Here is a 20,147-nt window from a genome sequence, read left to right on the forward strand (position 1 = left end):
GATGGGCAGGAGTCTTTCTCCTACAACCCGGGACACAAGGCAGCCAGCGCAGCCAGCGACGTTTGCAGGTTTTACTTTCTATACTCTGTCCATGCAGGGACCAGGTAGTGGTTTCAGGGCTTTCTCAGGTTTTATGAAATAACGCAGCTAGACCTCTTGCTCCCCGCCCCCCACCCCGCCATGTCCTTCAGCATTAGACCACACAGCCTGCTCCGAACGGAAAGGTTTTATCCACTTACTCGCGAAAAAGGGCGCGCGCAGGCAGGGGGAGCGGCCGGCGAGGAGAAGCAGGCTCCCCGCCCAGCCGGGAGCGCTACCCCAGGCTGCACCCCGGGACCCGGGATCATGGCTGAGCCCCCAGGCGCCGCCGCTCCGTACTGATGTGGCGGAGACCGTTATTAACACGAAGTCCTGCTCACGGCGGCCCCTGAAGCCGCGGGGAAAGCCCAGCTCCCAAACTCCGATCCCATTCGGCTGCCGGGCCGGACCCTTCCCTCCCCACGTTCCTGCACCGAGCGCCCCTGGCTCAGATCCCTGCGGCTCGGACCCCTACAGCGCGGACCCCCCTGCAGCGCGGACCCCCTCCGGCTCGGACCCCCTGCAGCTCCGAACCCCTGCGGTTCGGACCCCTGCAGCGCGGACCCCCCTCCGGCTCGGACCCCCTGCAGCTCGGACCCCTGCAGCGCGGACCCCCTCCGGCTCGGACCCCCTGCAGCTCCGAACCCCTGCGGTTCGGACCCCTGCAGCGCGGACCCCCCTCCGGCTCGGACCCCCTGCAGCTCCGAACCCCCTGCGGTTCGGACCCCCCCCCTGCGGCTCAGGGCCCGCGCAGGGCGCCGGAGAGCGCAATAAATCCACGCTGCGCAAGTGGAGTTGCACAAGCCCGCGGCTCGGCCCCAGCACACGTCTGCGCCGCCGGCCTGCCCGTGGTCCGTGCCAGCCCCGCCCTGCGCCCGGGCGGTGGCTCCGATCTCCGCCCCCGTCGGCGGCGCCCACCGCGCGGCCCCCGCGCCCCCACCAGAGGCAGCTCCCGGGACCCGACCGTCCCGCACGGGCCTGCGAAGCGCCGAACCACCGAAGCCTCCCGCCTTCCCGCCCCGAGGCGACGCCGCCGCGCGTCCCCACCCCTGCGCTCCCGGCGCGCCAAGGTGCCCTTGCGAGGACGCGGCCCCACACGCGGGGGCACCGTCTCGGCGGCACCGCGGCGGCCGCGCCAGAAGCGACCGCCAACCAATCCCCCGCCGCCTCCGGCCATTTTACGGCATCAGGCCCCGCCCCCGAGCCGCGGAGGGGCGGAGCGACGGTGTGCGGCGCAAGCCAGCCAATCCGCGCCGCCGCCTCCCGCCCTGCGTCCTCCCATAGGCCGAGAGCCGGGCGGCGCGGCGCGGCCGTAAGGCGGAGCCGGCTGTCGTGAGGCGGGCCCGCGAGCGGGTGCGGCGTCCGCGCTGTCCGCTGGGCCGGGTGTCACTGGGCTCCGAGGAGCGCGGGCGCGGGCGGCGCGGGCGGCCTGGAGTCGGGCGCGGCCATGGCGGGCGCGCTGGTGCGGAAGGCGGCGGACTATGTCCGGAGCAAGGATTTCCGGGACTACCTCATGAGGTGACGAGCCGCCCGGGCCGGAGCCCGGCACCAGCGAGGGCTCCCGGAGGTCGGGTCCGCGCCGCCCGGGACGCGGAGTCACAAGGGCGCGGCGGGCGGGCGGCGGGGCGGGGGTCGGCCGTGGCCGGGCGGGGGCGGGGGGCCGCCGGGCTGTGGCAGGACCCTCGCCCCCGGCGCGGCTTCCTGGCGGGAAGGCGCCAAGTCCCCGGCGGCGGGCCGGGCTCGGGGCACCGGTCCCGCGGCTGCGCGCCGAGGTGTGCGGTGGCGGTGCGGGGACGCGGGGCTGGCGGGCGCCGGTGGGGGGCGCTGCGGAGCGCGGGGCTGCGGGGGCTGCTGCGGGGCTGCGGAGCGCGGGGCTGCGGGGCTGCTGCGGAGCGCGGGGGCTGCGGAGCGCGGGGGCTGCGGGGGCTGCTGCGGAGCGCGGGGCTGCGGGGGCTGCGGGGGCTGCTGCGGGGCTGCGGGGGCTGCTGCGGAGCGCGGGGCTGCGTCCCGGCCGCCCTCCGGTTTTCGGGGTTCCGGGACCCGTGTGAGCCGAGGGGCGTCAGGCGGCGCCGCTGTGCATCGGCTGTTCTGCCGACCGAGCCGGAGTGTCCCCGAGGCCGCGCCCGCTCTCGCTGGACTTCTGTCCGGTCGGAGTGTCAGGCTCCGGCGGGTGGGAGGCCCGAGGACACTTGGTTGGCTTCCACCCGCCCCTTGGGGCGCCGGCGGTTACTGCCGAACGCTCGCTGTGACCTTGCAGCGGTTCTGAGTAGCTTCTCTTAGGGGCATGGTTTCTGGTTTTCCTGGGTCGTGGTTTAAAACCTGGTGAGGGGTGGTGCCCTGTTTCGTCCGTCTGTCCGTCTGTCCGTGTTTTCAGTAGCCAGTGGTGTGTCGGGAGGCGAGTCCTGCCGCCCGGGGAGACAGACGTCCGGGAACCGTGCAGAGCCGCGGTGTGAGGGCAGCCGGATTTTTGCCCGTGTAGAAAGGATTGATTGAAAGGCCTGGGCTTTGGGCAGATGCTGTTTACGCCGACCTCACGGCGCGGCTGAGACAGGTGATGCCGGCTCACGTGGTGGGTGCAGTGCGTTTGGAAACCAGCTTCACTCCTGACTCTCCAGCCGGGGAGCTTTTGTACTTGAAAGGCACTGTGGTTAGTGAACCCGTGTTTAGTGCTGTGCAGCGGGGCTGTTTGTCAGACAACTGAGGAATGAGTTCCCTGTCGGTGTTGGGGAAGTCTGAGCACGGAGTAGTGCGGGGGTCTGTGCTTCGTCCCTGCGGCCAGCCTCCCCTGCCTTGTGGACACTGCCTCTGCTTCGCACGCTTCCTGCTTCGGAGTCTTCCTAGTCTTTAGGTTCAGCTAAGGACAAAATTGTATAGAATAATTAAGAGTCAACCAGTTACTCTTACTCATTTAAAAAAAATACCGATGGTTACCTAACATTTGTAGCAGTGTTATGTAAAGTAATAATAGGAATTGCGTAATAATAGGACTAGTTTAAGTGTATTTTCCAGGAAGAGAGTTTGGTTTCCTATTTTTTATTTCTATTACTATTTTTACGATTATTTTCTATTTCTTTTTCTTTTTTCCTCTAGTGGATTTGTTTCTGAGAGGCAGGCTTTTCCGTGAAATACTTTGACTTTGACATACAGCCTAACCTCTTTTCCTAAGACGAACATCATGTGGCTTAGTATGTACATACTTTTTCCGGTGTTACTTTGAGTTAGGCTCTGAGTAATGAGGAAAAGCAGAGAATTGCAGTGTCCAGGAAGAGAGCTGCCTGCTAGGGCCCCAGACAGAAGAACTGCTCCTAACCAGTGGATCACAAGCAAGTCCAATCCCAGTGGACCTGTTACTATGACATGGGTTTAATGATGATGCCTTATCTGGTTGGGTTCTTTTTTTTTTTTTTTTTAAAGATTTTATTTATTTATTTGACAGAGAGAAATCACAAGTAGGCAGAGAGGCAGGCAGAGAGTGAGAGAGAGGAGGAAGCAGGCTCCCTGCCGAGCAGAGAGCCCGATACGGGACTCGATCCCAGGACCCTGAGATCATGACCTGAGCCGAAGGCAGCGGCTTAACCCACTGAGCCACCCAGGCGCCCTCTGGTTGGGTTCTTAAGAACATTAAACGGCATGAGGGATGTGAAGATATTCGGAAACTCCAAATCACTGTTCAGTTTACACTCTGCTATTTTCTGTGTGAGAGCAGAAACATTGTATACTTTTAATGGATAAAGTTAAAAATCTTAAGTGTGAGGCCTAAAACTTGGTGATTTTTTACCTGGAATCACTTTTGTGAACTGGGTATGTGGGGTGACATCCAGGCTTGAGTTCGATACCATTCTTGGAACAGTGGGATTTCCTGCCAGCACTGCCAGTGTTGGAGGGTGGTTTGAGGCTCGTATCCAGACCTCCCCCCAGCATCTTTCTTTATTTAAGCTTTTTCTCCTGGAAAGAGAAACTCTTTCTCCTAGAGCTTACCAGAGGAAAGTTTTCCCTCTGTGTTCTTCCAAGCTTCTGGCTCACAGCCCTGCTGTGCTTTTGTGAAGCAGAATGAAGCATAAAGAAGAAAACTTACTTGTGTCCCTCTTCCGGATCAGACATGATTCTTCTCACCTCAGTAACTTGTTCTATCCACTTTGCACTCCCTGCCAGCTGAAGATCTGGATTTATTTACAGCCTACTGAAGGGATCTAGAGCTATTTCTAAATTAAAGCTGTTCTAGAATTTTGTTTTTTATTTCATTTTTTTAAAGATTTTATTTATTTAACAGAGAGGGCGGAAGAGGGAGAGAGAGAGAGAGAGCGCAAGTGCACAAGAGAGGGAACACAAGCAGGGGTAATGGGAGAAGGAGAAGCAGGCTTCCTGCTGAGCAGAGAGCCTGATGTGGGGCTCGATCCCAGGGCTGTGGGATAATGACCTGGCCAAAGGCAGATGCATAATGACTGAGTCACCCAGGCACCCTGTTCTAGAATTTTAAAAACTATTTTAATAACAAAGTTGAATGTTTTAGCAAAAATTTAAAGTCATTTTATAGAGATATTTTAAACTTGAATCAGTCACATTTTATGAGTAAGGTTGAAATATCTTTCTTACTAAAGTGGATTTTCGAATGTATTTTTTTCTTTTTAAGAATTTATTTTTAAGTGGGGCACCTGGGTGGCTCAGTGGGTTAAGCGTCGGCCTTCGGCTCAGTTCATGATCTCAGGGTCCTGGGATCGAGCCCCGCATCGGGCTCTCTGCTAAGTGGGGAACCTGCTTCCCTCTCTCTCTCTGCCTACTTGTGATCTCTCTCTCTGTCAAATAAATAAACAAAATCTTAAAAAAAAAATTATTTTTAAGAGTGTTCTACACCCGACATGAGGCTTTAGCTCATAACCCTGAGAAGCAGAGCTTGTGCTCTACCTGCTCAAATGCCAGGCATCCCTCAGGGTGTATTTTGAGATGTTGATTTTCTCCACAGAGAAACAGAAGGTAAGGACAGAAACGGGCTCTGACTGTACGTGGTGTGGACTTTGATTGGAGCCACACTTCCACACATGGAAGAAAACAGTTGTAAAAGGCATTACCAGGATAACCGGGCACAACTAAATAGGTGTTTTTTTTTTCTTTTAAAGATTTTTAATTTTATGACCGTGAGAGAGACAGCGAGAGAGGGAACACAAGCCTGGGAGAGGGAGAAGCAGACTTCTGCCGAGCAGGGAGCCCGATGCAGGGCTCGATCCCAGGACCCTGGGGCCATGACCTGAGCTGAAGGCAGACACTTAACAACTGAGCCAGCCAGGGATCCCTTCAATAGGGTTTTAATATTAAATAATACCAAGTAATTTCTGACAATTTTTACTAGAAGTGGTTTACGGTAGTGTTATTAAACCCGAATGATGAGTTAGAACACTAGCCCTGGTGATCTTTCACGGTGTCCTGGGCAGTTACTCACCTCTTGTGCTTTGGTAGCTGTTTGCCAACATGGCATAGTGCTTGACAGAAGTAATGATCCGTGCTTCGTTCCCTGGTTCTGGTGCTCTTCCCGGTGCCTTCCATCTCCCTCTCACGGTTTTGTTTTGTTTTTTTAAGATTTTTATTCATTTATTTGACAGAGACAGACACAGAGAGGAGAGAACACAAGCAGGGGGAGTGGGAGAGGGAGAGAAGCAGGATCCCCACCAAGCAGGGGGCCTGATGCGGGGATCGATCCCTGGACCCTGGGATCGTGACTCAAGCCGAAGGCAGATGCTTAACACCTAAGCCACCCAGGGCGCCCTTCCTCTCACGATTTCTACCTTAGTGAGGATCTTGAATCAAGAACTTCCTGGATCTCTACTATTTTTTTTTTTTTTAAGTAATCTCCACACCCAATGTGGGACTCGAACTCATGACCCTGAGATCAAGAGTCGTGCGCTCGACTGACTGAGTCACAGGCACCCCCTATGTTTTGTGTGTGTGTGTGTGTGATTATTTCTCCATATGCCTTCTTAATGGAGTAAAAGAAGATAGCTCTTTCTGCTTTTGCTGCTCCTGTCATTCCTCGCTGTCCTGAGTTTGGGTCGGGAAGGACCAGTGAGATCGAAGGGTGCTGAGGCGGGACGAGTGCGTCCGTGGCAGGGCCCGCAGTGGTCTGCAGGCTCACTCTGCGGACGGAGCCTCCCTGCGAGCGGGCGGATGCGTGCACGTATGTGTTCGGATGTGCACGTGTGGAGGGTGGTTTCTTAAGCAGAACCTAGATCATGGAGGATTTTACGTTCATCAGTCTGTCAGCACACTTAGAAATCCGAAATTAATGGGGTGTTTGCCAGGGATAGTCTTTAGTTAATAAGGAATGCTGTTCTAATTTTAACTCCTTGTTTTCAGGAAAGCTTTAAGGATCTCTCTTTACTACCTAGGTGAAAAGTGGCCGTAGGACGACAGGGACCCCTTCCTGAGCGATAGAAGAGCGCCCCTGGGACAGACCTTAGGCGTCTGATAGGCCAGCCCTCACTCGCCACGCGAGGAAGTGATATCTAGTCCGAACTTGAGGCCTCTGGACACCAAGTTCACGGAGCCACAGCGGGGAAGTCGGGTTAGGGTTCAGAGGAGAATAGCAGTGCACAGAGTGGTTTCAAAAAGAAGTAAGGTCGGGGCGCTCGGGTGGGCTCAGTCAGTTAAGCATCCGACGGTTGACTTCAGCTCAGGTCCTGATCTCAGGGTCCTGAGACTGAGCCCTTTGTCGGGCTCTGTGCTCAACGCACAGTCCACTTGCCCCTCTCCTCTCCCTCTGCTCCTGACCCCAACTCGTTGTCTCTCTCTCTCTCTCTCTCATTTAAATAAATAAATAAATAACATCTTTTAAAAAAGAAGTAAGGTGAAAGGTGCTTTGTGCCTCTTCTCTCTGCCCCTCTGCCCCCGGTGCCCTGCTGCCGGCTTCCCTTCCCCGCCGTGTGACTGACCTTTAGACATTTCATGCAGCAGATGGAGTTGAAGCAGAACTGGCCATACGAGAGCCCTGTTGCCCGCACCGTCCAGTTCCCAGAGGTCGTTTCCGTCGTCCAGTTAGTAGACTGCGAGCCTGTCACTTGGATTCCCTTCGTACTATCTAAGCAAATGACCAGGGACAGGGACTAACGGTGCTTTCAGAGAAACCGAACAGTTACTGTCCGTAATTCTAGGAAAATGAGAAGCTCAGATTCGCAGTGTTCAGGAGATATTATGAAGATAAAAATGAGCTTAGAAGAAGTCTCGAACCCAACAGCCACTTCCAAATTAATGAGAAAAACAAGGAAAAGTTTTGGGAGTTTGGTTTTGTTTGGAACCACACAGTGGCTGTCCATCACCTCCACCATCATCCTCTGCCAGGACGGTTCAGTTTCCTCCTGAGAGTTAAGGGTGTAACTGAACACGAGAAGAAAGACCCTTATACTTTTTTTTTGTTTGTTTTAACCTTCATGTACATAAAGGCAGCATACCAAATAGAAAATCAAGGGTATTTTTTTTTTTTTTAAGATTGATTGATGTGAGAGCACGCGTGCACACCGGTGCGGGGCCCGGGGGTGGGGGAGGAGGGACAGGGTCTCAGGCGGACTCTGCGCTGAGCAGGGAGCCCATCTCCAGGCTTCTCAGAACCCCGAGATGATGACCTGAGCCGAAATCAAGAGTGGGACATTCAACCGATGGAGCCACCCAGGGGCCCCAAAACCAGGGATATTTCTTTATTACAGTTTTACATAACTCTCCCGAAACTGAAGTTTGTGTGTTGCTTAAAAATTTATCGTTCCTTGGAACAGATACTCATACCCCTTTTCACTCGCGTGGCTCTGATAAAATGCAAAAATACGGATTTGCGATTTCCTGAGTTAGTAGTTGGTTCATGGTTTGGACAAGTGACATGGAATTAAGGAATGTTGAGTTGTGGAGTTTTGTACCTGCCAGTATTTAGAGTGACCCTATCCTGAGTGTTTTACAGTCATTAAATCATGTTTTAAATCATCAACATTACATTCTTTTTGAATTTTTCTTCAACTTATTTAAATTCTAACAAAACAGCTCACCCGTTTCCTGCATCGCCCAGTCTCTGCCTCTGGTAACACCCATCCGTTCTCAGTACCCACTGAGTGTGTGTTTCTGAAGATTCCACATACAAGAGAGATACGCAGTATTTGTCTTTTCCGACTGACTTCACGTAGCACAGTGCTCTTGTTGTCCTTCCACATTGTTGCAAATGGTCCGATTCGTTCTTCACGGCTCAGTAATACCCTCGTATACACGCACTACGGCTTCTTTATCCATCCATCGGGGCCAGTGAGATGGTTTTCCTATCTTGGCTGTTGTAAATAATGCCTCAGTGAACATGGGGTGTATATATCTTTTCAAATTAGTGTCTTAGCTTTCTTCAAATACCCAGAAGGGGAATTTGGGGTCATACTGACTTAAGGGTTAGGTTTTTGAGGGACTTCCGTACTGTGTCCCACAGTGGCCACACCAGTGACATTCCCACCAATAGTGCACAACCAGTTGACATGCCCGTCTTTGCCAACACTTGTCGGGGGCAGCTACGTACATAATACGCAACACGGTGCCTGCGGTCAGGCAGGTCACCTGCGCACCACCTGAATGATGATCGGCCATGCCCAGAACAGGAAGCCCGAGGACACTGCGTGCCTTTTATCATGCTAAGTGTTGATCAGCTCCCTTTCCCGGGTACAGCCTGCTGATGGGAGGAGAGGGGGTATAAAGAGGGTCAACATCCGGGTGAGGGACGATAAAGATTCGCAGGCTTGTCACTCCCTGGCTCCGGGTCGTTCTTGCTGGCGAGAGCGACAAACACTTAACTTTTAATTTTTTAAAAAATTTTATTTATTTGACAGAGAGCAAGAGATCACAAGTAGGCAGAGGGGCAGGTGGCGGTGGGACGGCTGGGGGGAGGAAGCAGGCTCCCCTCTGAGCAGAAAGCCTGGCACTGGGGCTCGATCCCAGGACCCTGAGAGCATGACCTGAGCTGAAGGCAGAGGCTTAACCCACTGAGCCACCCAGGCGCCCCAAGCTCTGTCCATTTTTATGCTAGTACTACAGTTTTAATTCTACATCTTTGTTATATAGATTGAAATCAGGAAGCCTGATGCCTCCAGCTTTGTTCTTTTTCAAAATTGCTTTGCCTGTTCAAGGTCTTTTATGATTCCATGCAAATTTTAGGATTATTCTATTTCTGTGAAAAATGCCATTGGGATTTTGATAGGGCTTTCATTGGCTCTGTTGCTGGGTAGTATGAATATTTTAACAATATTAGTTCTTCCATCCCTGAGCATGGAATGGCTTTGTGTTTCCTTGTGTCATCTTTAGTTTTTTTTTTTTTTTTTTTTTTTTTTTTTTTGGTTAATATCTTATAGTTTTCAACATACAGGTCTTTCACTTCCTTGATTAAATTTATTTCTAGGTATTTTATTTTTTTGATGCAATTATAAATGGGATTATTTTCTCAATTTCTTTCAGATAGTTTATTATTGTAAAGAAACAACAGATTTCTGTATACTGATTTATAATCTGTAATTTTACTAAATTTGTGTAGCATTTTTTGGTGGAGTCTCCCGGGCTCTACTTTATAACACATTAACCATAAATAGTAACAGTTTCCCCCCCAAGATCTTTTTTTTTTTTTTTTTTAAGATTTATTTACCCGAGAAGGAACACAGGAGCAGGATGAGGGGCAGAGGGAAGGGGAGGAGAACTTAAGCAGAGTCCCTGCTGAGTGTGGAGCCCTTCTCCAGGTTCAGTTTCACGACCCTGAGATCATGACCTGAGGCAAAATCAAGAGGCACTTAAACAACTGAGGACCTAGTGCTCCTTAAAGATTTTATTTTTAAATAATCTCCTACAGCCAACATGGGGCTGGAACTCACAAGGTCAAGATCAAAAGTCATGTGCTCTACCAACTGAGCCAACCAGGGGCCCCACAAATGGTGACGGTTTTAGTTTCTTTCTAATTTCAGTGTCCTTTCTTTTTCTTCCCTAATTGCTCTGGCTGGGACATCCAGTATATGTGGAATAAGTGGTGAGAGCAGACATCCTTGTTTCCAGCCTTAGAGGAATAGCTTTCAGCTTTTCACCGTTGAGTGTGGCGTGAGCTGTGTGCTTGTTTTATGTGTCTTTATTATGTCCAGTTGCTGTTTTATCAGTGCAGTCTTTCTTTCTCCTTTATTGAGAGTTAGTATCATAAATGGGTACTCAGTTTTGTCAATTTTTCTTCCTTCGTTGTTGGTATATGCTTCTTGCCATCTCATCTGTTGAGATGCTCATATTTTTTGTGGCCTTCACTTTGTTGATGTGGTGTAGTGTGGAATATAGCACACTGATGCGTGGATGCCAAACCATCCTAGACGCCCGGGGATAAATCTCACTGATCAGAGTGGATGCTCCTTCTAACGTATTGTTGAGTTGGTTTGCTCGTATTTGAGGATTTTTGCATCTGTGTCCATCAGGGATATTGGCTTGTAATTTCCCTTTCTGTACGGCACCCTGTTTCTCTTTGGTATCAGGGCGGTGCTGGCCTTGGAAAATGGTTTTCTAAGAGTTCTCCCCTCTTCTAGCTTCTGGAAGTGTTTGAAAGGGATTGGTATTGATTCTTCTTTGAATATTTGGTAGAGTTCACTCGGGAAGCTCTGTGGTCCTGACTTCTGTTTGTGGGGAGGTTTTTGATCACTGATTTCAGCCCCTTCACTAGTAATCTGTTCAGATTTTCTGTTTTATCATGATTCAGTCTTGGTAGGTTCTGTGTTTCTAGGAATTCATCCATTTCTTCTGGGTTGTCTAGTTTGTTGGTGTACAATTACTCATAGTAGTCTCTTACAGTCCTTTGTATTGCCGTGGTATCACTTCTAGTATTTCTTTCATTTTGGTTTTATTGGAGTTCCCTCTTTTTTTCTTGGTGTGTCTGGCTCTTTTTTGGTTCCAATTTCATTTATTTCTGCTCTAATCTTTGTTATTTTCTTCAAAATAACCCCAGTAACTTGGGGCTTCTTTTGTTCTTTTTATAGTTCCTCGAAGTATGTTAGGTTGTTTGAGACTTTTCTTGTTTCTTGAAGTAGGCTTTTACTGCTTTTAGCTTCTTTTGTAGAACTGCTTTTGCTGCAGCCCTTAAATTTTGGTATGATAAATTTCCATCTTCGATTGTCTCAAGACATTTTTTATTTCTTCTTTGACCTATCAGTTACTCAGTACCATGTTTAATCTCCATATATTTATGAGTTTTCTAGCTTTCTTCATGTAATTAATTTCTAGTTTCATATCATGATGGTTGGAAAAGATGCTGGGTTTCAATCTTAGATTTATTAAGACCTGTTTTGTGACCTAATATATGATCTGTCTTGGAAAATGTTCATGTGCACTTAAGAAGAATATATATTTTGTTGCTTTTGGATGAAGTGTTCTTTATATGTATCTGTTACCTTCAGGTGGTCTAACTTGTCAGTGAAGGCCAATGTTCTGATCAATTTTATCTGGATTTTTAAAAAATATTTTATTAATTTATTTGACTGAGGGAGAGAGATCACAAGTAGGCAGAGAGGCAGGCAGAGAACGAGGGGGAAGCAGGCTCCCTGCTGAGCAGAGAGCCTGATGCAGGGCTCGATCCCAGAACCCTGAGATCATGACCTGAGCTGAAGGCTTAACCCGCTGAGTCACCCAGGTGCCCCTATCTGGATGATTTATCCATTGATATAAGCAAGGTATTTAAGTCCTCTGCTATTATTAAGTTGGTGGCTGTGTCACCCTTTAGGCATGTGCACATTAGCTTTACATATTTATATATTTAGATGCTCCTGTGTCCCAACTATTATGTCCCCTTGTTGGATTAACCCCTTTACCATTATGTAACACTCTTATTACAGTCTTTGTTTTAAAGTCTATTTTTTCTGATATCAGTATAGATAACTCCATTCTTTTGGTTTCCATTTGTGTGGAAACTTTTTCTATCCTTTCATTTTAGTGTGTGTGTTCTTACATCAAAAGCATATTGTAGATAGCATATAGATGAATCTTTTTTTTTTTTAACTGATTCAGCTATTCTTTTGATTGAAGAATTTGGTCTGTTTACATTTAAAGGAATCGTTGTTGGTATATGCTTCTTGCCATTTTGCTTATTTTCTGGATATTTTGTAGTTCTCTGCTACGCTGTTCTCTCACTGTCTTCCTTTGCTGTTTTAATTCCCTTTCTTTATTTTTTTGTCATTTACTCCAGGTTTTTGCTCTGTGGTTACCATGAGGCTTATATATAACAACCTGTATCTGTAACAGTCAGTTTTCAGTTGATAACAACTGTAAGTTTGATCTCATTCTAAAGCTCAGCACCCCTCCCCCTTAATTTATATTTTTGATATATTTTATGTCTTTTTATCTTGTTCCTTAACTAATTACTGTAATCATTGTTATTTTTGCTACTTTTGTCTTTTAACCTTCATACTAGCTTTATAAGTAGTTATTTGACTTACCTTTACTATATATTTATTTTTCCAGTGAGATTTATTCTTTTGTGTATGTTCTTATTACCAAATAACATATTACTTATAAGGCTAATTTAATGGTAATGAACTTCTTTAGCTCTTGCTTGTCTGGAAAATTCTCTTGCCTTCTATTCTGAATGATAACTTAGCTGGGTAGGATATTCTTGGTTGGAAGATAAGCTTTTTTTGTGTAAGCATTTTCATGCTGTAAAATAGGGTAGCATTTGAATTGCTGTACAGTTCACAGAGTCCTGAATTGAAAACCGAATTATCTCCAAGTTGACATTTTAGATTTTTAAAACTACATCTTTTAAAGTATTTTCATGGCAGAAATGTGCCACTGGTAATTTATAGCTAATTAAATCTGGTTCTTTGTTCAGATCTTGAACAAAGATGCTTTAAGAATAGTGAAACTAGGAAAGAAAAAAAAAATCTCTAGTCAAGGAATGGGCAGAAGACGTGAACAGACATTTGTCCAAAGAGGACATACAAATGGCCAACAGACACATGAAAAAATGCTCAACATCAGTCGGCATCAAGGAAATACAGATCAAAACCATGGTGAGATAACCGCCTCACACCATTCAAATGACTAAAATTAACAAGTTGTTTCCTGACTTGGTGATGTTGGTGAGGATGCAGAGAAAGGGGAACCCTCCTGCACTGTTGGTGGGAATGCAAGCTGGTGCAGCCACTCTGGAGAATAGTATGGAGGTTCCTCAAAAAGTTAAAAACAGCTGCCCAATGACCCAATGCAAGCTGGTGCAGCCACTCTGGAGAATAGTATGGAGGTTCCTCAAAAAGTTAAAAACAGAGCTACTCAGTGACCCAGTAATTGCACTACTGGGTATTTATCCAAAGGATACAAACACAGTGATCTGAAGGGACACCTGCACCCCAATGTTTATAGCAGTGATGTCCACAGGAGCCCAGATGATGTCCATCGATAGATGAATAGATAAAGAAGATGAATGGTGCTGTGTATATATACACAATGGAATATTACTTAGCTATCAAGAAGAATGAAATCTCATCTTTTGCGACGACATGGATGGAACTAGAGTGTATTATGCTAAGCGAAATAAAAGCCAGTCAGAGAAAGCAAAGACTATGATTTCACTCCTGTGGACTTTAAGAAACAAAACATGAACGTAGAAGAAGGGAAGGAAAAATAATAAAAGATGAAAATAGAGAAGGAGACAAACCATAAGAGACTCTTTATTATAGGGAACCAACTGAGGGTTACCACAGGGGAAGGGTTTGGGGGATGAGGTAACTGGGTGACGGGCATGAAGGAGGTTAAGTGATGTGATGAGCACAGGGTGCTTCATGCAACTGGTAAATCACTAAATTTTACCTTTGAAACTGACAACAGCAAAGAGTAGTGACCCTGCTGGTGAGTGTGGTCCACAGTCTACTAGATTACGCTGTGGGATCCTGTAGGGCAATCCCCAACTTCTGCCGCAAAGCACCCTGCTCGGTTTGGACTTCGTATGAGATAGTCTTGGTAACATGATCTCTTACCACAGTTGAAAAATAATCTGTTCTAAAAATTCACTTAACCTCGAAAGGCTCTTTCTAGGCTTCTTATATTTCGTAATAGAAACTATTTGAAGAATATTACTATATTAGCATTGTCAGTGGATATTTTCATGCTGGCAGTTTGAACCTTCTTGGTCTCTAAGTCAAAATGGTGAGAAAAGAGCCATTGGATGTGTGTTTATAAAAGATTTTATCATTTTATTTCATTAACTCAGTACCTAAACTTTTAAGATTTTGTACAAAATCAGTTTATTTGGAAAAAACAATTAAGCTATATCCTGCAAAAAGAATTGCCATTTCAGAAATAGAAGTAATTCATCATAAAATTTTTGATGCATTTTTGAATGGTACCAAGTTTAACATTCAGAAGAACACAATGTCGTAAGTTTTTACTATTCTTTCATTCATTCAACAAAGACTTGCTGAATGCTTATAAAATGCCAGGCACTGTTTGAGGTTCCAGAGTCTTAGAAGTGAACAAAATGTAAAATTATATACCTGTTTTTAGGGGTTCTCGTTCTGTTGATAACCTGTTAGCCAAAATGGTGAAGGCTCCGCGTTCCTCGAGTTCTGCAGCTCTGTGCTCTCGCTAGCTGGTCATTTCCAGAGGAGCGCCCCGCCAGCCTGCACCGAGCGTAGCCGCCGTGAGCCGCAGAGGGCAGCAGAGCACCAGCCCGTGGCCAGGCCGAATGACACGTGCCGCAGATGTCAGGACACCAGACCTCAGACACCTAGTACAAAGACAGAATGTGAAATGCCACATTGCTAAGCTTTAGTTGAGCACCAGTTCAAATTAAATTATTTTTGACAGGTTAGAATAAACTAACACAATTCTGTAGTTTCTTTTTACTTTTAATGTGGCTTCTAGAAATTGTGAAATGACATATGTGGCTCGTGGTAGTGACTTGCATTATATTTCCATGGGACAGCTTCCCTCTCAGGCTTACGCTTGTCTGGGTAAAGGAGAGGTTTCGTTTTGCTGGGTCAGAGCTGTTGTTAGGAATGTGTGCGGCTCAGCTGGTCGTTTGGCTGCTGAAACTTGAACACACGGGTGAGGTTGAAGTAGCCTGATAGAGCCGTGATCTTCCAAAACATCTAATCTTTTCTTTTTTCCCCCCACATCTCTCCCGTCTGAACCTTGGGGACGCCTCACAAAATAGCACGGTAAGAGAACTGCTCTACTTTATTTTAGGCTCTTGCAGACTTTGTGCGCTGCCAGACTTACGGACAGCAGGCCTGGCTTCCTTTGCTTGCGCTAGTGGACGCAGCCGCCGTGGCTGGCGGCTCTCCCAGGGGCCCCTTGCGGGCTCTCGTCCACTCTGGGCGCTCACTCCTGGCAGGACCAGTGCACCGGCTGCTGAGCTGGACCAAACCCATGTTTCCGAACAGGGACGTGCGAACTCAAGCTTGCAGTCGATAGAAAGGATGAATTCTTCATGTTCTACAGTCGCCTCTTTCCGTACACTGTTGTTTGAGATCATTTTTACCTTTTGTGAACTTTTTAAGAAACCCGCTTCAGGTGTATCTCAGTGTTTATCATCACAAGTGTGTGTATCTCCCCTAACTTGCTGAGCTCTGTTCACACGTCACAGGCCGCAAACTAGAACCTAGAATACCACCATGTGAACCAAGCCCCCCAGGGCTACTTGAGGTGCCAGATCCTGCCATGGTCCTGCTCCTTGGCCCCAGCTGTGGACAGAGACGCCTTTGTGCCTGGTCATGGAGAAACTCTCCAGGCTCTGTTCCAGCGCCAGCTCTGTGCGCGAGAAGGTAGATGTTGGGACCAACGCACAGAGCAGAGCTGTGGGATGCACCCTCCCGCTCCAGACCTCTCCAGAGCTCTCCAGAGCTCTCCAGAGCTCTGGTGGGGGGTGGGGAGCAGCCACTCCGTGTCCAGGCGTAAGAAATTACAGTTCCAGCACATGAGTCTCCCTCAGATAATGTCCGGAGACAAGAGGACTGACTAGCGCCCCCCCCAACCCGCCCCCAGCCCCAGAACCTTCGAGATTCCTCACACCAGCTGTGTCTGATGCACGAGGTCATACCTTGTGTGCGGGCCTGGGAGCTCTGCGCTTTGCACCTCCTTGCGGCCTGGGTCTCCTGCTTCCAGTGCAGCGCGTTAAGTGAGCGCGACAGAATATTCTCCTGGTAGGCCAGACGTAGTTGTCGCTTTTCTTGCGTTTCCCTTGTTTGCTACTTCTACATGAAATTTCGGATACTCCTGACTCCTGGCCGGTGCTGGTCAAAGTTAGAAAAGCACTCAGCAGTCTGAATTTGCCTGAAATGCCCTGACGGCGGGAGTGGGCCGCTGATGAGTGGCCTGATCACTAAAGGGGGTGAGCCAACAAGGGGTGGTTTCTTTCATGCGTTCAAGTATTGAAGATCGTACATTAATGAAAGCCTTTTTCGTTTAATGGGAAAAGCCACTGAACTCGGTTCACCTTCAGAACGTAAATCGATTGGCTGTCGCTGCCGTTGACAGCGTGATACTGACTTACATGGCCTTAGAGTGACATCGCTTTGCTGTCCTGGGACAGCTGCCATCACAGTGTGAAAATCCACTGAGACTTCTCTAAACATAGGTTGTTGCTGTGACTCTGAAAGTACCTTCCAGTCTTAATTTCTTAGTATCCCTGGGGTTCCGAGCTCTCTGATCTAACTATGTAGCTCGTAGAGGCTGGGAAGCCACTTCTCCCCTTCACAGATGCTTTCTTCAGAAATGATCTCCAATCTAGGATCGGCGTTAGGAGAGATTTTGACAAATATCTTAATGAAAATTTGAAAAAGAGGTTTTTTGAGATTTAAACATAATATTACCGAGAATAGTTGTAAGGAGATTTAAGTGGTGGCCAGCGGGAACTGGGTAAGAAGTTAATCTGATTTAAAGTTCTCTGAGTGGGACTGAGATTACCTCGAGGTAATCTGGAAGCTGGCGGGGGCCTTGGTGATCAGCCAGCTCCTTTCTGACGCGGGGCTCACCCTGGAAGAGCCGCCGAGTCCGGGCAAACCCTTGCACAGTCCGTGCCCGGACGTTCGCCGGCCGGCCGTTGACCAGTACACCTGCACGTGAAGGTCAGGTTCCCGCACAGCGTCGCTCCTGGTGTTCGGGAAGGAGCCCGCCCCTCCTCTTCCCGCCCCCTTACCCGTCTCCTTCTCCTCTCATTTTGTAGCATTTCTGGGGCCCTGTCGCCAACTGGGGTCTTCCCATTGCTGCCATCAATGACATGAAAAAGTCTCCAGAGATTATCAGTGGGCGGATGACGTTTGGTAAGGACACAGATTTGAATAACGGGGAGGACTTGACCGCGTGGAATTACAGGGTCACAGGCTCCTGGGTGTGCTCTTCAGCTGTAGCTGCGGTGCCGCGGCCACTCTCGGAAAGTAACGCACAGGCACGGTGGCCTGCACGGTGCTGCTTGCTCCGGGGAGGGAGAAACGGGGCTGTTCGGAAATACGCGCCCAGGACGTGTCAGGGTCCTGTGTGCCTTCCAGATCTAGTCCACGCAGCTGCAGAATGTGTCCTCTTGAACTTTACTTGGAAGAAGTGCCCTTAAGTTTATTTGAAATCCTGATATTTGACCTTAAAAATCTTGTTGTGGGGATTAAGCAGCAGTTGTTTCAGACGGTGGGTTGGGAACAGCTCCGGGCGAGCAGAAGCAGCAGCTCGAGCCCACAGCCGCGGTAGCTAACAAACGCGCGCCTGTAGTCTTTGCTAACGGAAAACCCCGACGGCAGAGGGAGTGGCAGGGCGCGCTCCCCGGTCGCGGGGCCGTGTAGGCAACAACGTGTGTTGTCTGGGGAAGGTTGTAGCAAAGAGATTCGCTTTCTGGTGAAGGCGACTGGGCCGCCGATCTGTGATCACAGCAGCTCGGAGTCTGCTGGCCCGTGAGTCACGCCTGGCTTTGCTGTCCCGGCAGCCCTCTGTTGCTACTCACTGACCTTCATGAGATTCGCCTACAAGGTGCAGCCTCGAAACTGGCTCCTGTTCGCCTGCCACGCCACCAACGAGGTAGCGCAGCTCGTTCAGGGAGCACGCCTCATCAAGCACGAGTAAGCAGCTCCCGGCACCGTCACACGGTTTGGGCAGTTGGGGAGAATGAAACCTAAACCTCGAGCCGGCGGTGAGCGGCGTGTGCAGAGATCATGTTAGCCGTGGGGGAACCGGATTCTGAGTAAAAATGTGCCGTTGGAAAGGGGAAAAAATGCGCTGCCGAATTTAAAACTGATTGGTCAGTGAGTGCAGCGCAGATTAACCGGACATGGAACGTTAGTTACTGTTCTTATAAACCGAGAAGCTGGAGTAAATGCGAAGGTGTCTTCCCGATGCCACCCAGGGTCTTGGAGCCGGGCAGTGACATTTGTTTCTCATTGGATCTTTCTTTGTGTTTATTTCCAGGATGAGTAAAAAGGCATAAGCCTACCAGCGGGAGAGGAGAAGCCAGGGGTGTGGAGGGACGGCCTTGCCGGTGCCGCTGAGTCACGGATTCCATCCTCAGAATAGTCTTGCTGAGGAAATAAGCTGAATGCTATTTTTACTAACCAATTTTTCTAGAAATAGCTGAGAGTCCCTAAAACAACTCTCTGCTGCCTTACACACCCTGAATATCCTTCTCTTCATGAAGAGTCCATGTGATGGTTTTATCTGCAGTAATGCATATATTACTTGGTAGAATTTACTTAATGAGTAACTGAAGAGAGGAAATTGGGATTTTTAGACACCGACGGCTGGCCACGGGCCCTGTCCCTGCTAGTGGTCGAGAGCGTGTCTCTGCTTCCATGCGGCATGCCTCCACAAGTGCTGGAACTTAATGGCAATAAATGATTTAAATACTCATCAAACGAGTATGACTCTGTGTCTTGGTGTGTTGAGAAACTGCGAAACTGTAATGTCCCTGCGAAGACCGTTGTGGATGAGAGCCTGGAGCTCCTGGGAAGGTGTCCCCATGGCTGGAGGGCCAGCCTCTAGGACACGCCGCCCATCACCCTCGGGGCAAACCCAATACTGCGTCCCCCAGTGCGGCCCCCCACGCCTGCCCGAGCAGCTGGCGCGGGAACTGAGCCGCAGCCCGGCGCCGGCCGTCCAGGTACTGCGTGCACGGACACGTGGTAGGAGGGGGCCCGTGACAAAGGCTGCCGCCATGTGTGTGCTCACAGGGCTGTGAGCGCTTCGATAGTCCCCTTACTTCGCCGGGCAGGGTCGGTTGCACTGCCGACTGTCCGCTGTGGCAAGGGTGGCCTCGCGCGGAGGCGGCAGGCAGAAGTGGGCAGAGCGTGCGCCCTCCTGGTCGGTTCTCTCCTGTCACTTCTTTCGTTTTACAGGTGTGACGCTGTTCACACAGCGTTTTCGTCTCTCATTCTCATCTCTCTCGTGCCCCGCTCCACACAGGCCTGGGGTGCAGGAGGACAGGTGCTGCCTCCCGTTTGTGGGCCAGCGGCTGCGCCGGGACACCGCATGCGTCCTGGTGCCTCAGGCTCGTGGCTGCGCAGCGGGCCTGGGGGGCGCGGGCGGGCGAGAGGCTAGACCGGCCTCCCGGAGTTCACAAAGCACCTTTGACCCTAACTCAAGTACCGTTGCTTGTCAGAGACCCAGACTGTACAGGGGCGTCGAAGGGACCTGCTCAGACCTTCTTGGCCTTTGCTCGTGTCCCTGCTCCCACGCCAGATCGCGTGGCTTTGGTGGTTTGGGATTCTTCTCTCTTATCAGTGTGGAAGAGCCGCCTCTGCCCGGCACGCGCACGCTGCTGGGGCGCGAGGGCCTCTCTCCCCTTCTCTGGGGCCACGGGAGCGTGGTGCAGACCGTGTAGACAGTAGAGCAGGAAGGGCCCCAGTGACGTGAGTGTGCAGGCCGCAGGCTGCCTCAGTGGGCCTCTCCTGTACACATCACGAGAAAGTATGCGGCCCACAAGGTCACTTCTCTCCAGCAGGCTCCGGGGTGAGCGGGAGACCTGCAGGGGAATCCGGACAAGCTCTCGGGAGGAAAGTGTGTGCGGAGGCGGAGGACAAGGACGGAGTGCCCAGAGCCCCGTGGGAGCTGAGGAAGGAGCAAGGGGCCCACACCGGACACTG

General features: G+C 49.8%; 2 protein-coding genes across 2 annotated transcripts; both read left to right on the plus strand.

Moving 5' to 3' along the window:
- Positions 1 to 345: 345 nt before the first annotated feature.
- On the plus strand, positions 346 to 1,394 carry LOC123392145 (basic proline-rich protein-like). Its single transcript, XM_045080303.1, has 2 exons — positions 346 to 374; positions 605 to 1,394. Exons 1-2 carry the CDS (start codon positions 346 to 348, stop codon positions 1,392 to 1,394), a joined length of 819 nt encoding a protein of 272 aa, XP_044936238.1.
- Positions 1,395 to 18,920, plus strand: MPC1 (mitochondrial pyruvate carrier 1). The gene is made up of 5 exons (XM_045080057.1): positions 1,395 to 1,596; positions 15,242 to 15,245; positions 17,252 to 17,348; positions 17,999 to 18,131; positions 18,478 to 18,920. The coding sequence occupies exons 1-5, from the start codon at positions 1,526 to 1,528 to the stop codon at positions 18,494 to 18,496; spliced, it is 324 nt and encodes a 107-aa protein (XP_044935992.1). The 5' UTR covers positions 1,395 to 1,525; the 3' UTR covers positions 18,497 to 18,920.
- The last annotated feature ends 1,227 nt before the right edge of the window (positions 18,921 to 20,147 follow it).

This window comes from Mustela putorius, unplaced genomic scaffold (assembly GCF_011764305.1).
Source record: "Mustela putorius furo isolate JIRA1106 unplaced genomic scaffold, ASM1176430v1.1 tig00000450_pilon_pilon_pilon, whole genome shotgun sequence".
Taxonomy (NCBI): domain Eukaryota; kingdom Metazoa; phylum Chordata; class Mammalia; order Carnivora; family Mustelidae; genus Mustela; species Mustela putorius.